The 14,603-nt window shown below is 43.4% G+C and overlaps 1 protein-coding gene and 1 long non-coding RNA gene across 10 annotated transcripts in view; one reads left to right on the forward strand and one right to left on the reverse strand.

The window, feature by feature from the left end:
* Positions 1 to 14,603, reverse strand: part of chd9 (chromodomain helicase DNA binding protein 9) — a 73,251-nt gene that overhangs the window by 46,520 nt on the left and 12,128 nt on the right. The window contains exon 1 of one of the 9 annotated variants that reach the window (XM_052064267.1): positions 13,812 to 13,965. The exons of 6 other annotated variants lie outside the window; for them this stretch is intronic. Coding sequence is in view for 1 of the 3 variants with exons in the window: in XM_052064266.1 (XP_051920226.1) it covers positions 1,633 to 1,662 (30 nt within the window). In the remaining 2 variants the exon portion in view is untranslated. Of the gene's footprint in view, positions 1 to 1,632; positions 1,784 to 13,811; positions 13,966 to 14,603 lie in introns of those variants that run through there. 2 more of the 9 variants (XM_052064268.1, XM_052064266.1) reach the window with 2 other exon arrangements.
* Positions 1,686 to 2,973, forward strand: LOC127600058 (uncharacterized). The gene is made up of 2 exons (XR_007962232.1): positions 1,686 to 1,827; positions 1,938 to 2,973. It is a non-coding gene; the product is annotated as an uncharacterized LOC127600058 (long non-coding RNA).

Here is a 14,603-nt window from a genome sequence, read left to right on the forward strand (position 1 = left end):
CGTTTTTTTTTCCCACTAGATTTTGGCACTATTTAAGTCGAGCTTTTAGAGCAAGTGACACCGTTTGAAATATGTTGGTCATTTTGTTATGTAGTTTCACTCTAAATTGAAGGCATTTTTACCAGATTTGTTTTGTAGGAGATACCATTAAAAATGTATTAAGTTCCAAGAAACACAGGCATTTTCCCAGAACCCATTATACATTTTTTTTATATTCTTGATGCTTTGTATTCAGGTTGAAGTGGCCATTCTAACAACTGTCAGCATTCTGACTGAGTGCCATTTTTGGGAAGTCTTGGTACGTTGCCACTGTAATTATCACTTAAGTATGATTAGTTAGCGATAGACTACAGTGGGTTTACACTTGTGAACGTCTGGGTTACTTCGCTATCTTCGGAGAGGAACACCACTGTAAACCGAGGACCCGTTGTATTAGAATGACACATTTTCACTCATTGCTTCAACTGCTTTATCATACTTTGCAGCCATTCTTGAACTAAAATCATTATAAAATAATAATAATTTAAAAAAAGAAGTTTTGGTTGTGCGTGTAGACGATAACAGTGAAAGGTTTTGTACATCAAAAACACATTGAAGCACTGAAAAATGCTCTTCTGCAAAGCAAATAGAAGACTATGTCACATTTGAAACTGTTAAAAATTAACACATCGTCACATGGCTGAAAGCACACTCACTCGGCGCTGTGCTTACCGTTTTTGATTGCATAATTTTATGTCCTAGAAGTGTTTTCCATCTAAAACATACTGCAATTATGACTTTACTATTACACTGCATTTGCATGCACTGACACATTCAGGTTATGTCGCCGGTTAAGCCCTTTACCCGTGTCATTTTTGCAGGTCTGTACGTGAAACTTAAACAGAAAAACGCCCGTCCCGTTTGACTAGGTTGTTGCGAAAACTACCCCCAGCCACAACTTTGCCAGCAACATGTGTACCTGCGTGCACTGGAGGCAAGCCAACAAAAACAAGCGCTCACAAAGGCTGCATTATGACCAGTCACGTGTGCAACGCTGCCGAGACCATTAGGGCGAAATTTTACCGGATCACGCTGGAATGTTCTCATTGAATAGTTAGATGGGGGAAGGGCTGAAAGTAGTGCTAGGAGTGGAAGAACACCAGAGCACAGAGTGGGGGTGAAATATAAAAACAAACGTGTGTGTGTGAGTGCACATGTGTCGAATGCAGCAAAAGCGAGAAAGTTGCTGTTTGTATCTACGCATCTATAAATAAATGAAATTACAGGCTTCAGGTACTGGAGGCTTGAACTATAATTACCCCACAGAAACGTAAAAAGGTAGAGAGACAGATGTGGGGGGCTACATCGGGCCGGTGAGTGGCTACCCCAAACAACACATGAATTAAAAGAGGAAGGCATTTAGGTGAGCAGTTTCGGGCGCAGGGTGGTTACAGAAAAATGTATTGTCGTCTATATAAGCAAAGCATGAGAGTATGGCAGGGAAAGGAAGGGAGGGTGAGGAAGGGGAAGAGAAAAAAAGGCAGCAATGAGTTCAAGATGGCGGCAGTGCAGCATGAGTGGAGTAGGTTGTTCAGTTCCTGCCGGCTCCTCCCCTCCCCTCACACCAACCCCTCCCTCCCAGAGCTCACTTACCCTTCCTCTTGGCCTCTTCACTGTAGACATTTTTTTTCTTCCTCTTTACCTCCCCCCTACAAACTCCCTCCCTCGCTCTCTCTCTCTCTCCCTGTGACCGGCTAACAAAAGCCTCGTTGCCCTTTCGCCGGGTTTTCTCGCCGACGATCCTTCTCCGGAATAAATACACTTTTCCACAGTCTCCTTCCTGGACTGGTGAGTGTGTATCCCCCCCCTTCCCCTTCCCCCTCCCCACTGGTTTGCCTCCCCTCCTCCACCACCTCCTCCTCCGGCGGCGGCGGTAGTCCACTCGTCTCCTTCCTCAGGCGGTGCGTGAACGTCGGAGTGGCTTGTCTCCTCCTCCTCCTCCCCCAGCGGGCAGGGCTCAAAAGGAGTGCATGGGAGCTCTCTCACCCCCGCTCTCCCTCTTTACTCCCTCCCTCACCCACGTTTGTCTCTTCACGGGGTGATGAGGGAGCCGAGGCAGAGGAGGTGCGTGGCAGTCCAAGAAGCGCTGGCTGCCCCTTCGCTCTCTCAGTTTCCCTACCGCCGGGTCATTGATTCCTCGTTCCCTCTTTTCCTCATCATCCTGGGATAAGGTAGGTAGTAAACTCTTTCTAAAAAAAAGCTTTTTTGTATTTTTTTCTGTCTGCCTCCAAGTCGGCTACGGCCCGCACACGACAAGCTCCGGCAGGAAAATGAAAGCACAAAGCAGCAAAATGCATCAGCATGAATATTAGAGATGTCGTTAAAACCCTGGCTCGTTTTTTCTCTCTCTCTCTCTCTTGCTCACTCCCCCCTCTCTCTCTTTGTAAAGGAAGTAGGCCAGCAGATGGTGCTAGCAGTTATTACATTAACTTTCCCAATTTAACCTTTACATTGCTGAATCACTCCCGTCACCACATTTTTGGCCTTTTTTGTAGGTTACAGCCAATGGTGTGATGATTTATTTCAGGAAACATTAGAAAAACATTCTGAGACTTCCGGCAGGTCGGAGTGGCTGGCCTTTACACAACTCCCTCCCATCGCAGGCAGACATGTGCAACAGCTGGCACATGGCACAAGGAATGACACATGGCTGGCCCAAAGCCAGGTACAGTAGAGAGACACGGTCCAGGCTATAGCGACAGACAGTGATGATTTAAATCTCTGTTATGGACGGCTCGAACGCAGCGCACACTCCAATTCCAGAAAGACAGATTCCACCGTAAATGCAAGTCACGTGAAAAGTACAAGGGACTGGTAAACATGAACAAAACAGTCATTGAAACATTAGCCAGAGCAGTAGCTGACTTTGAATAATAAATGTTGGTGTTTGATGAATGCTGAAAAGTCAATAAAAGTATCTGAGACTAACTGGAATGCCGTCTCGTTTTTAAACCACAAAGTCTGTCATTTCTTTATCAACACTCTTGATGTACTCCAAGCCTCTTTGTAACAGAAGATTGCAAGGGCCGGATATTGCTTGTAAGGTGTACGCTTTCCAAGAGAAAATAAGGCTGGATTACCAGTGCTTGTTGCAAGTGACAATTCAGATATATTGAAAGGGGGGGGTGGGGGGGGATGATGAGTCAATACATTATTACAATTATGATTTGAATCCGATAACTCCCAATGCAAGTGATCCGTAAACGGATCAATCATACAGTATCTCGTTTGAATGAGCTTTACGTCATCCATATAGACAAGATGTTGACTTACTCTTTCACATTTGCGGCGAATAAATATGTTTAAAAATTTAAATAAACAAACTACAGCAAAACCATCGACAATTCAATATGGTTTAAAGGAGAAGTCCCATCTAGATTTTCCTTTCCAGTATATGCTCTATGCGCCTCTACTCCTCTAAACATGACATTCTGGTCCATACTGCCTTTGTGAAATATGATTCAAGCAACAGAATCCACCCGTTTTTTGTCCATCTCAGGGGGCGGCCATTTTGTCACATCCTTTCATTTGAAAACCACATCACAGTGCCGAAGGACACAGGTAACGAATAATCACCTTTATGCTGAGTTTGGTCATGTGACATTCTATTTATGAATAACAGTAAAAATAAAACAACAACAAACAAACAAAAAATGTCTGTGTTTACAGGCAACATGAAAGTGGGCTGCAGTTATTTAGGATCCCCCAAATCCCAGAATCACAGCAATTGATTTTATACTGAAATCGCAAAAAGAAATTCTAATTCGAATCCAAAAATTCCATATGCATCAAAATGTGACAGCAAAGCAAACCAGAAGTGCTTTTTCTGTCATTAGTAACAAAAACGTAAAAAGTAAGACACTGTGTGAAAGAGGGCTACCGTTATGAGGATGACCACCTTACGTGCGTGGTAAGAAACGTGTGTAACCGCAACAGGAGCTGCAGCGGACAACAGATTCATCTGCCAGGTTGTGCTTTGGAGTTTGGACTAGGACTGGGGCAGCGTTCTCACTGACAGCTGTGGCTCCAAGTCTAGTCCTGGCACAAATGTACCCTCTGATAACACATGGCAGGGGTTCAAGCACGCTGCCTAATGCGCACATTGAGAGTGCAACAGGTAGCAAAGCATACGGTATAGCAATTCTACCACCATCTTTAAGGGAAACGGACAGAGCCCTGCCAGAAAGATGCCCCCTGTGAAAAGGTTAATCATTTCTGACATATACCACAAAGTATGCTCCCCAAAACGGCTTCATATTATTTCAAAGTTTCATATTATTGCTAATCATTGCTAGCTTTGCAGTTAGCAAACATCGCAAGAGTTGAAACATAGCATGAGTTGAAACGCTACATATACTTTCTAATATTTTCCCCATTGTTCAAGACACTTTTAAAATGCTGTGTGCGCCACGTCCAATCTCTCGACATAAGTAGCAAGGCACCTCCTGTTGGTCAATGCCGAAGAACCCATCGAAGGAAGACATAGGACATGTCACACTATGGGGCAAGACAAACAAAAACTCTGACATGACAAACCATCGTCATGGTCGTGAAGCGTATGAGACGCATCTCAGACGTCATTGAGTATGTCATATTAAGCAGGCTACGACTCGTCAAGACAACTCAAAAGCAGCTACGAGACACTATGTAGTCTGATGTCGAGATGTGCCACTTACATACGAGGTGTATCGGGAAAGTTCCAGGACTGATGTCACACAAGCTACTCTTTAAAAGCAAAACACGCTGTCCCCTTCACTGCATCCTCAACTATACAGGAGAGCTTTTTCCTCAGCTCTCTGCGGCCATTTAACTTTTTTTCCCCCCCCACATGCTTCTATACAAATATCTGAGTCAAGTCATCAAACAATTAGCAGGCTGAGTGATGAGACGAATGAGACCAGACTTGCTAAGGGAGAGTCATCACCAGTGATGAGTCATGGATCTTCGAGTACAATATGCAGACATAATGCTAGAGCCTTCATTGGAAGAGTTCAACATCCCCAAGATCAAAAGAAGCACAGCACTCCAAGTCCAAAGTATCAGACACCTCTTGAACATTGCCTCACCAAGCACAAGATGGTCATCAAGGGATGTGGATGACAACAAGATGCAGAGTTTTTCCTGCGAAAAAAAATTAAATTAATATACCAGGCTGAGGCATACTGAGGAATCCTGCACTGCTATTTATGACAAAAGCACTGCGCCCCAACACAGCAGGCAATCGCCTCCCTCAACCAACTAAAGACTGGACACCGTAAAAAAGACATGAGGTGAGAGCCATTCACAAAGAAGTTAAAGCAAAGTTCCAAAAACGAAAATAATTTCATTTAGATAGATAGTTTAAGAAATATTTGGTTTTGTTTTTTTAACAGAGGACACTGTAGAGTGCAATTGCAGCACAGGTGGACATAGACCACACACCACTTGAAGGCTGCTTCAAAATAATCTGCGTCTCTCAAACAAAAATGACCCAACCACGCAAGCTTTAAATCCATCAACCCTTAGTTCTTTGGCATCATGAGGCCACTAGATGGTGCCAAAGCCCTTACTCAAACAACTTTGCTGCCATCTTGTGGCATCTTAGAACACAAACAGCACAAAAACAGCAAATAGGCAAGTTTCACAGCAAATAATGTCACATTGGTACCTACATTATGTGCAAATAGGTAAATTAATGCGTCGGTGGGGAAACACAGCAGACATATGGCAATTTTTTATAGTGAAACAAAAATACTCTGTATTAAATGGCAAAGACAAACACAAAATCCAAGACATGAAATTCAGCAAACAAGCTTTTTGAAGGACAAACAAAATGACAGCCGCCATTGCCACCGTGTGTTGAAAACGACAACAACGGTGATTTGGCAGTCACATGGCTCCAGGCTATGTGGCAACGCAAGTGTTAATAGGCAAAAAGGCCTGTAAACTCTGTACTAGAGGGGGAGTGGCTCACTTGAAACGCAGATGGGGGTGGGGGTGGGGGTACAGGAAGGGGAGGGGAATGTTTGCTCTCTGAGGAAGAGCAGGCGAGTGGGTGGCTGCACAGGTGACAGTGTCTTGACACTCCATTCTTCGCCTTCTTTTCTCTCCTCCATAGTAAGCATATCCATTAAAAAAGAAAAGAGGGGCTGAAAATGAGCGACCACAGCAGGGGTGGCCACGTTTTTGTGCTTCAAGTCCATTTAAACACACTCTCCCAGGCTCTTCGGAAAGAACTACAGCAGTAACAAATGCAAATGGTGTTTTATAACAATCCATCCAACTTTTTTAACAGTTGCATTTTGCCAAACATTTTTTTTAAAGTTCAATTAAATTACAATGTCATATTATAGATTTTGTAATTATATGCGGTCATATTTTGTTGGAGAATCTTTCCAGTTTCCTTCGTTTTAAAACAATATGTTCCTACTTACACAGAAAGAGCCATTTTGTTTTGCATATTGTTCTCTTATTCAACCATACCATGTTCGAAAAAGTAGCAAAGGTATGGAATCGGCGCTCCCCCCTCCACGCACGCCCCTCGCATCCCAGTTGCAGTTGGCAATCTATGCTGTCTTCTTGGTCAAGGATGCATCACCTGTGGTGTGCTACTTCTGTGACAAGAAACGATTTGCAAAACTTAAGTTTTCAGTGTTGACCGCTGAGAAGCGCTGTCGCAAGCTCATTAATTTCCACCCGATGATTGGTGTAGAAGAATGAATTTAACGACTGCTGGTGCCGCGGGCAACTCAGATTCAATATCATTGAGAAGCTGTCCATTTCTAGAACAAAGTAGTACCCTCCCCTCCTTTTTCTATACTGCCCCGCCTCATTAGGATCACGAGCTGGGGCCTCTCTCAGCTGACTTCTGGCACACGTCACCAGTCAATCAACAGTCAAACCTCAGTTTTCGAACGTCTCTGTTCTCGACCAAATCGGTTTTCGACGAGAAAATGTGAGATTTTTACGGCTCGGGTTACGACCGACAACCGTTTAAGATAAGATAAGATAAGATATCCTTTATTCGTCCCATACTGGGGGGGTTTCCACCAAACTGAGCAAACCCGAATACACCACTTGACTCCTCTTGGCTTGCTTACACGAAGAAGCCGAGACTGTTTTTATGTTATTTCTGCATAGTGCATTAGCCCCTAATCATGGGCTAATAAAATTTTTGGAAAAAAAAAACGTTTTTCGAACAGCCTTCTGCAACAGATTATGGTTGAAAACCGAGGTATGACTGTATAGCCATCCTTCCAACCATCCACATTCTACATCCTCGTCGTCCGCATTGGGGTGACTGGTAACTGTGACCACCACCCAGCTGGAGAGAGGCAGGGTACATCCTGGATCGGTGGGTTTCTAAAGCGGTTGATACTTGAAATTTGAAACATAAATAAAGGTCAACAAGATACACAGTATGCCTTCCTCGGCTAATTAAACACCAAAGCGCAATTTAATGTTCCTTTACCCCAAGTCACGAGGTACGGTATAATAGCTGAGGCTTACCATGGCACCCCTCTGGAGAAGCTGCTCAAAGCCCATTATCGCACTATCAAGGCACTGGACCCCCTCTGCTTTCTGGCCTACTCTGCTGTGACCGCCCAGATGGAATCACGGCACGGTTGAATCGGCAGAGTGCACGCTCGCAGTACATGCTCTCTACAATGTCACATTAAACGGGCGCAGTTCATACACTGGAAGGTGGCCACATGCCAAAGCCGGACTTGTACAGTACCAGTTTGTGCAGATGCCGCTTGTGCCAACCACAATAAACTTCTCTGTGCAGCAAATTTACATAATGCCCGACTACCCACCAGCCATTTAGAGCTGTTGGGAGATGACAAAGTTTGCAGACGTCTTTCTTTCCGTTTTCAATACAGTTTATCCTGCCGAGTTTCACGCCCACTTTAGAACCTATGCCTCAAGTTTTTTAGAATGTATGCCACTCTGTTTATCCCCCACAAAATTAGCTTTATGCGCTCAGTGTTCAGTGTTCATTGTTTTGGTAGAACAGGTTGGAACAGCTCACAGTGTCATCATCATGTTGAACACTAGGGGGGGACTGTGAGAAGCATTGCAAGGAATTTCTCACTCACAAAAAAATATATACTTTTTGGAGAAGGGAATAAATTAATTAAAGATCAATTAAAGATGTGCATATTCTTTGTCACGTTCATCTTTTCAGAACAAGGTATTGAAGTATATACTGCCTAATCATAAAATGTAAACTACAAAACAAAAAAGGAAAGAAAAGAAAACCTTTATGCTGCAGGGTTACACGCCCAATTTCAATATACGTGATTATTTTTGACTGTCTATTTTACTGTACATTTGAAAAAGCATATCAGAGTTTATTCTGTATGAATGTACTAAACATATGGTACAACCCAAAGATACAGACCGCATGACTGCAGAGTTGCACATAACTCCTCAGGAATCAACAACTAATATAAATATTAAATGTTACATATCATTTAGTTGGACTGGCCTTCACGAGGAAAAGAGCTTGCTTTGGTATAGGATTTAGTCTCAGACTCACAATTTTGCTCTTTGCTTTTAAAGAAGACAAATGTGATATTAGTCCCCTGACTGTAACCCTCCTTTCCCACTGGACTGGTAGCAAGACTGGGGATGTCCATAAACTGCAAATTATACAGAACAGTGGGACCCATTCTAGATCGTTTATTAAACTTTATCACTCTAAATGCAGGCCTGTTTCACGGTCAATAAAGCCCACTAACTAAAGCGGGAGTCGCAATTTTAGGCAATTAAATGTTTCTAATCATCATCATTAAGTTAGAGTAATGTTCACAGATAATTTAATACGTCAAAGTCCCGCGGGTTGCCAACTTATAGAAATCCACTTTCAAAGCAATTTAACTGAATTTTCATATTTTTAAAATGCTGTCAAGAACATTACAGTGGCACAGTGTTATATTTTATATCGTATATTTTATGTAGAGCGGCCCGGTAGGCCAGTGGTTAGCACATCCGCTTCACAGTGCAGAGGTACCGGGTTCGATTCCAGCTGCGGCCTCCCTGTGTGGAGTTTGCATGTTCTCCCCGGGCACGCGTGGGTTTTCTCCGGGTCCTCCGGTTTCCTCCCACATTCCAAAAACATGCATGGCAGGCTGATTGAGCACTCTAAATTGTCCCTAGGTATGAGTGTGGGCGTGGATGGTTGTTTGTCTCTGTGTGCCCTGCAATTGGCTGGCAACCTATTCAGGGTGTCCACCGCCTACTGCCCGTAGACAGCTGGGATGGGCTCCAGCACCTCCCGCGACCCTAGTGAGGATAAAGCGGTTTGGAAAATGGATGCATGGATATTTTATGCATTTAAACCAATATAATTTTATTAATGTCAATACAATTAAACAAATAAAACAAATAGCTCAAAAAATGATGAAAAATATCATCAGCTCCACATTAACAAGTGTTGTTAATTTGTGACAGTACGCATGGCGTATGTTATTCTATGATGAATAAAGATGTCATTTGCACAGAGTTGCCGTCTGTACGTTATTGGACATAATAAGCTGGCGATGACGCTTCTTTTTGTGCCGCTACCCTTGTTCCTTGCTTCTCGTATGAATTTATTAGGGCTAGCAGGAATTGATTTAAGTCTCAAGTCGTTAACTTTTGGCTATTGTCTGACTCATCTGCTAGCTTCCACATCTAGCATGACATCACTGGAGCCACCAGCAGAAGACCGGTGCCTCTGCGTCACGTTATCAAACGAGGTAGCGTTCAATGATTTCCAGAACAAGACACAGACAATCCTTAACAGTTGGCTGCTCTAAAAATCAAAATTCTGACCAAATCTAAAATTGTTTCTTAGTCCCGGCAGACCAAATGATACGAAGCTTTGAATAACTGTATTAATGATTCATTCGTCTGAACTAAAACAAATTAATGGAACATTTGTCATGATCATTAATTCCTTATTATCATTATTATCCTCCTTAATCTAAATCCTTTCATTGGCTGATTGAATGTACATCGTTCTGCGTTATTTATTTAAAGAGAATGTTAGCCCTGTTCTGCGTCGCGTTTAATTAAGCCATTTTTCCTCGAGGCCCAAAACGCAAGCGTGTTCCAAAGTGTTCCACATAAAAGCAAACAGAACTGTACTCTCTGGCGGAAACATCGCATTAGGATGCCAAAAGCAGACAGACACGATGGGTATTGAGGTTGGGAGTTATTCGGCAAGTTTACAACACTTCTGTTTATTACAGCACAGCCAAGGGGTGGGGAGGGTAACTTTAAAACGTCGGAGGGGGACACCTTTAAAGAGACAAGCACATGCATAATGAACACGTTCCAGGAAGATTTACATGTTCCAACAGGAAATTCTCTCTCATTTCCCAAAGAAATTTGAGGCAGGTGTCACCTCCCCTGGAGCTGTCGGAGATTTGAATCGTGCCTAACAGACATATATGATCAATTGGAAGATATTTTTATTTAATCCATATCATCGTCAGTATTAAAACCCTTGTGCCATACAGGGCCGGTTAAGTTTATTCCTTGACACGGTGCACACCCTGCATAGATTCACAGAAAGAAATTTGTCAACCTGGCAATTTGCTGCCGTTGGCTGTAGTAACAAAACTATAACAGAGGTGTGATGGGGCCTGTGTAACCCCTTTCACACTGTTTGTCCAAGCCAGGAAAGCAGTTCTGTATGATAGGTACTAAAACAAAATGAGCATTGAAGTCGACCAGCATATTTCTTCGGGGGCAAGAGCAAAGACATCCTCGAGGTCTGTAAAGGACTGCCGGAAAGGCGAGATTCGCAAGTTTAACACCCCCCACTACTTTCTCCTTTCCTGTTGTGTTGAAAGCAAATTTTCACTGTCGGATGAGAATTTTATATACTTCACACAATTGTGTCAGTAATCTGTCTTCCTTGTGAAAGGCAAAGGTGGCAAAAACGCCAGGTCTTCTTTCTCATCTCTAACATATTGACGATTTGTCAAAGATTTTTTGCATAAGACGGGCTAAGAGATTATGGAAGCACATTTATAAAAATAAGATGATGTAGCACAAACATGTTTTATATTTGGGATATTTTTTATACGTAGGCTATTTTGAATCATGGTTATTGTACTAATTGTGTGCTGAATTATAATGCGGCATAGTTGCACGAGAAAGCATTTGTCTTCTTCTCAATTTTTTAATACTTTCCCACAAGTTAATGTTTGAGGTCATCACTCAAATGTTAATATCAGACAGAGCTCACACAAGTTAAGATAAAATGCAAATTTTTAAGTAAGATTTTATTTTTTTGAGAAAAATAAGATAAGCAACCTGGCCCTGTATGCCGAAGCACCCCCCCACTTTTTAAATCATTAATTAATTGTAAGCTAATCACATTTTTTTGGAATAATGAGTTCATTTTCACTGACCAAACCCTAAGACTGATTACCTCCAAACCAATCAAATCAAGAAAACATAACTGTTTTCTTGAATAAAAACTGTCGGACAAAATGAAGTCAGCCAAAAGATCGGGGGGAAAAAAAGTAATAAAATTCTGCAATCCAAAGATATTCAAGTCATTGACATTTACCAGTCTTGGAAGGCTAAAAGTGTTACAAAGCCATTCCTAAAGCTTTAGGACTCTCACAGCCCACAGTGAAACCCATTATCCATGAAAGGAAAAAACAAAAGTGGTCAACAGCTGGCCAACAAAAATGACCCCAAGAGCACGCACGACTCATCCAGGAGGTCACAAAGGAACCCAAGAAAACTGCTCAAGAATTGCAAACCTTGCTCGCCTCAGTGAAGATCAGTGATCAAGACTCAACAATAAGAGACTGGGTGAAATTGACACCCATGGCATAGTTCAAAGGCGAAAACCACTGTTACCAAAAACAACATATGGGCTCTTGCGTTGGGGGGTGTGGGAGGGGGGTGAAGAATCAAAATATTGTGCCAACACTCTCCACCCAGGGCCTCACCTACATGCTGGTTGGGTGAGAAGCAAGGTCCTAATTTGTGCCACAAATTGGGTGGTGGCTTCAGGCGGCCGCCAGAGTCAGATTCATGAGATTTTATGCGAGAAAAACAAAAGGGCCTGCCACAGATTGACCACTTACTGTTCCACCACCATTCCAACGGCAATATCAGACGTGCCGACTGGGTGGGCTAGGAGGCCAGCGTTTGTCAGGACAGACTTAGCTTGTTGAAAAGCCTGGACATTCCGAGGACTCCGGAAAAGAGGATCATTAGCTTTCTCTGAGTATTAGATTTTTTTCCCCGGCCCAGAGCAGCTCAGCAGAGAAGATACACACTTAAAAATCGTACATTTTCTTTTAACAAAATGAACGGGGGGCCTAATCATCTGGGGCATCGACTTCCAAAATCTGTGAATGTTGCTGTGTGACTTCGGTGAGCGCTCAGTTTCACGATGCAGACACATGAGGTATATGTGAAGAGACCGGATGATTTTTTTCCATGCCTTATCGGCCCTGCTGATTTGTGACTCCATGTGTGTGCATGTCATGGCCGCTGTGAAAAAACAAGTGCAGCAAATGAACTTGGAGCTTGCTATAATTTCGACGAAGGAACTCCAACCACTGGACATCGATGTATACAGAGCATTCAAAGTGAAGTTGTGAGCAGAATAGAAGCAAAAGATGACAGATGGCAAACACAGCTTTACAAAGCCACAACTTGAGAACGGATTGTGGATGCTGAGACGAACGTGTCCGCTTGCACGATTGTTCGAGCTTTTGGAGAAAAAAAAACGGCATAATTTCCGAGGCGCCACATAGCAACGAGACTGATTCTGACAATGACGAGAGGGAACCTGGCGTGTTTGATGGAGAACTTGGGGATGAGGATTGATCCGGAAGTAAAGTGAGTACATTGTTAAATATTTAAATAAAGTACTACTGAACTCAGCTTTGTTCCCGTTGCCTTTTTAAACACAGACGCTAGCGTGCACGCTACTGTATTTTTCAAACTAGCTTATATTTTACGATACAGTGCGTCTTGTGTATGTATTACATACAGAAATAGCACCCAAAACTGACACCGTGCCTTTTAATACGGTGCGCTGTATGGTCATGAAAACGGGGTAATATTCATGAGTACCGGTACATTGAAAAAAAAAAAGCTTTGAAGCACAATTAGTGTATATAAATGGATACACTGTGCATGCTATTCTTGAAAATTTCAGTTTTGTTTGATTGTTTCATAATATTCTAAAACAGTGTTTTACATACAAATATTCCCTGTAATTTTGACTTAACTCCAACGTTAGCATAGTTCAGTGATAAACTACGGCACATTCCACATTACACACAAATTTGGGTTACGTCGCTGGCCTAAGAACCGAATTCCTTCAAAAAGCGTGGAACTCCTGTACTGTAAATCTGCGGTGTAGAACATGTGACCCGTGGGCCAAGTGTGACATCATCCCTGGTAGGAAAAAGGGTCCAGCTGTAAACACAAGGGCACAGGGCAACTACTCACTGTCAGTCACTAACTTTTCTTTTGCTCTAACTTTGCATTATGTAAAAGGGATTTTCCTCAAACTCATGTTTAGATGTCCGGAGGGAGAGGAGGACTGTGGTATTCTCTCGCCGCCAAACGGCAGGTCAAACCAAGTTCAGGAACATTGCCTCGCGTCACAGTGATTGCATTCCAGCTACACACACAGTTTTCCATATTAGTGCCGGGCGCCCTCAACTTCAGCCCAAAATAGACGCTCACTGGCCTTTACTCCCCACAGAATAAAAGCAACATCGGGATAGACAAGACGAAAGGAGAAAACTTTAAATTCAGACCTACGGTGCAGTAGTTGAGGCTTCTCACATGCTCCACGCACTCTGTCAAGTACAGCTTCCCTCCTCCCCCAATAGTCCCGCCTCTTCCGCCTCAACTGCCTAACATCCTGTTTACTGCTGTCCCTCGCTCACCCCCACCCCCACCACCACCCCGCCGCCTGCCCTTTCTTATCTGTCGGGCCTCCCACCAGAGGAGCTGATGTGCCGAATGCAAACAGGCAGACAACTTGACACGGCAAGGGAGGGGAAGGTTTAGCACGTGGGGTGGAGATGTGGGGGTTGTCACAAAAGCAGCAGGTTTCCACAGGGCCGCACGGCTGCTGTGTGTAGAATCTGCACGTAGTGTTGTATTAAGCCGGCGCTGGGTGTCGCCTTTCAGGGCCGATCGTGCCCCCCCAAGCCCCCACCATACCCGAGCTCGTCCGCTCCGATCGTTCGTTGCCTCTGAGTTATATAAACCTTTGTGAGGTCAGCAGGCGGCGAAGCTAGCGTGACGCAAACAGGAGCGCACAAGCTTGGCCTCAGTCACCCACAGGAAAAGCAAGGTGGGGGAGGACGAGTGGCAGCACCCAATTATCCAGAACTGAGGCATCTGCATACTGCTCGATCCAGATATCGATAAGAAATTGGTATTGATATTGATTGTTAAAAGTGGAATAAAAACAATACTTTTGTTACAGTTTCTCTCCTGTGCGCAATTTCCTTAAACATTTCTTTAAACTCAAGGCGATTGTTTATCCATTCATCCATTTTCTAATCCTCTTATACTCACAAGGGTCGCGAGCATGCTGG

The sequence above is a fragment of the Hippocampus zosterae genome, chromosome 4 (genome assembly GCF_025434085.1).
Source record: "Hippocampus zosterae strain Florida chromosome 4, ASM2543408v3, whole genome shotgun sequence".
Taxonomy (NCBI): domain Eukaryota; kingdom Metazoa; phylum Chordata; class Actinopteri; order Syngnathiformes; family Syngnathidae; genus Hippocampus; species Hippocampus zosterae.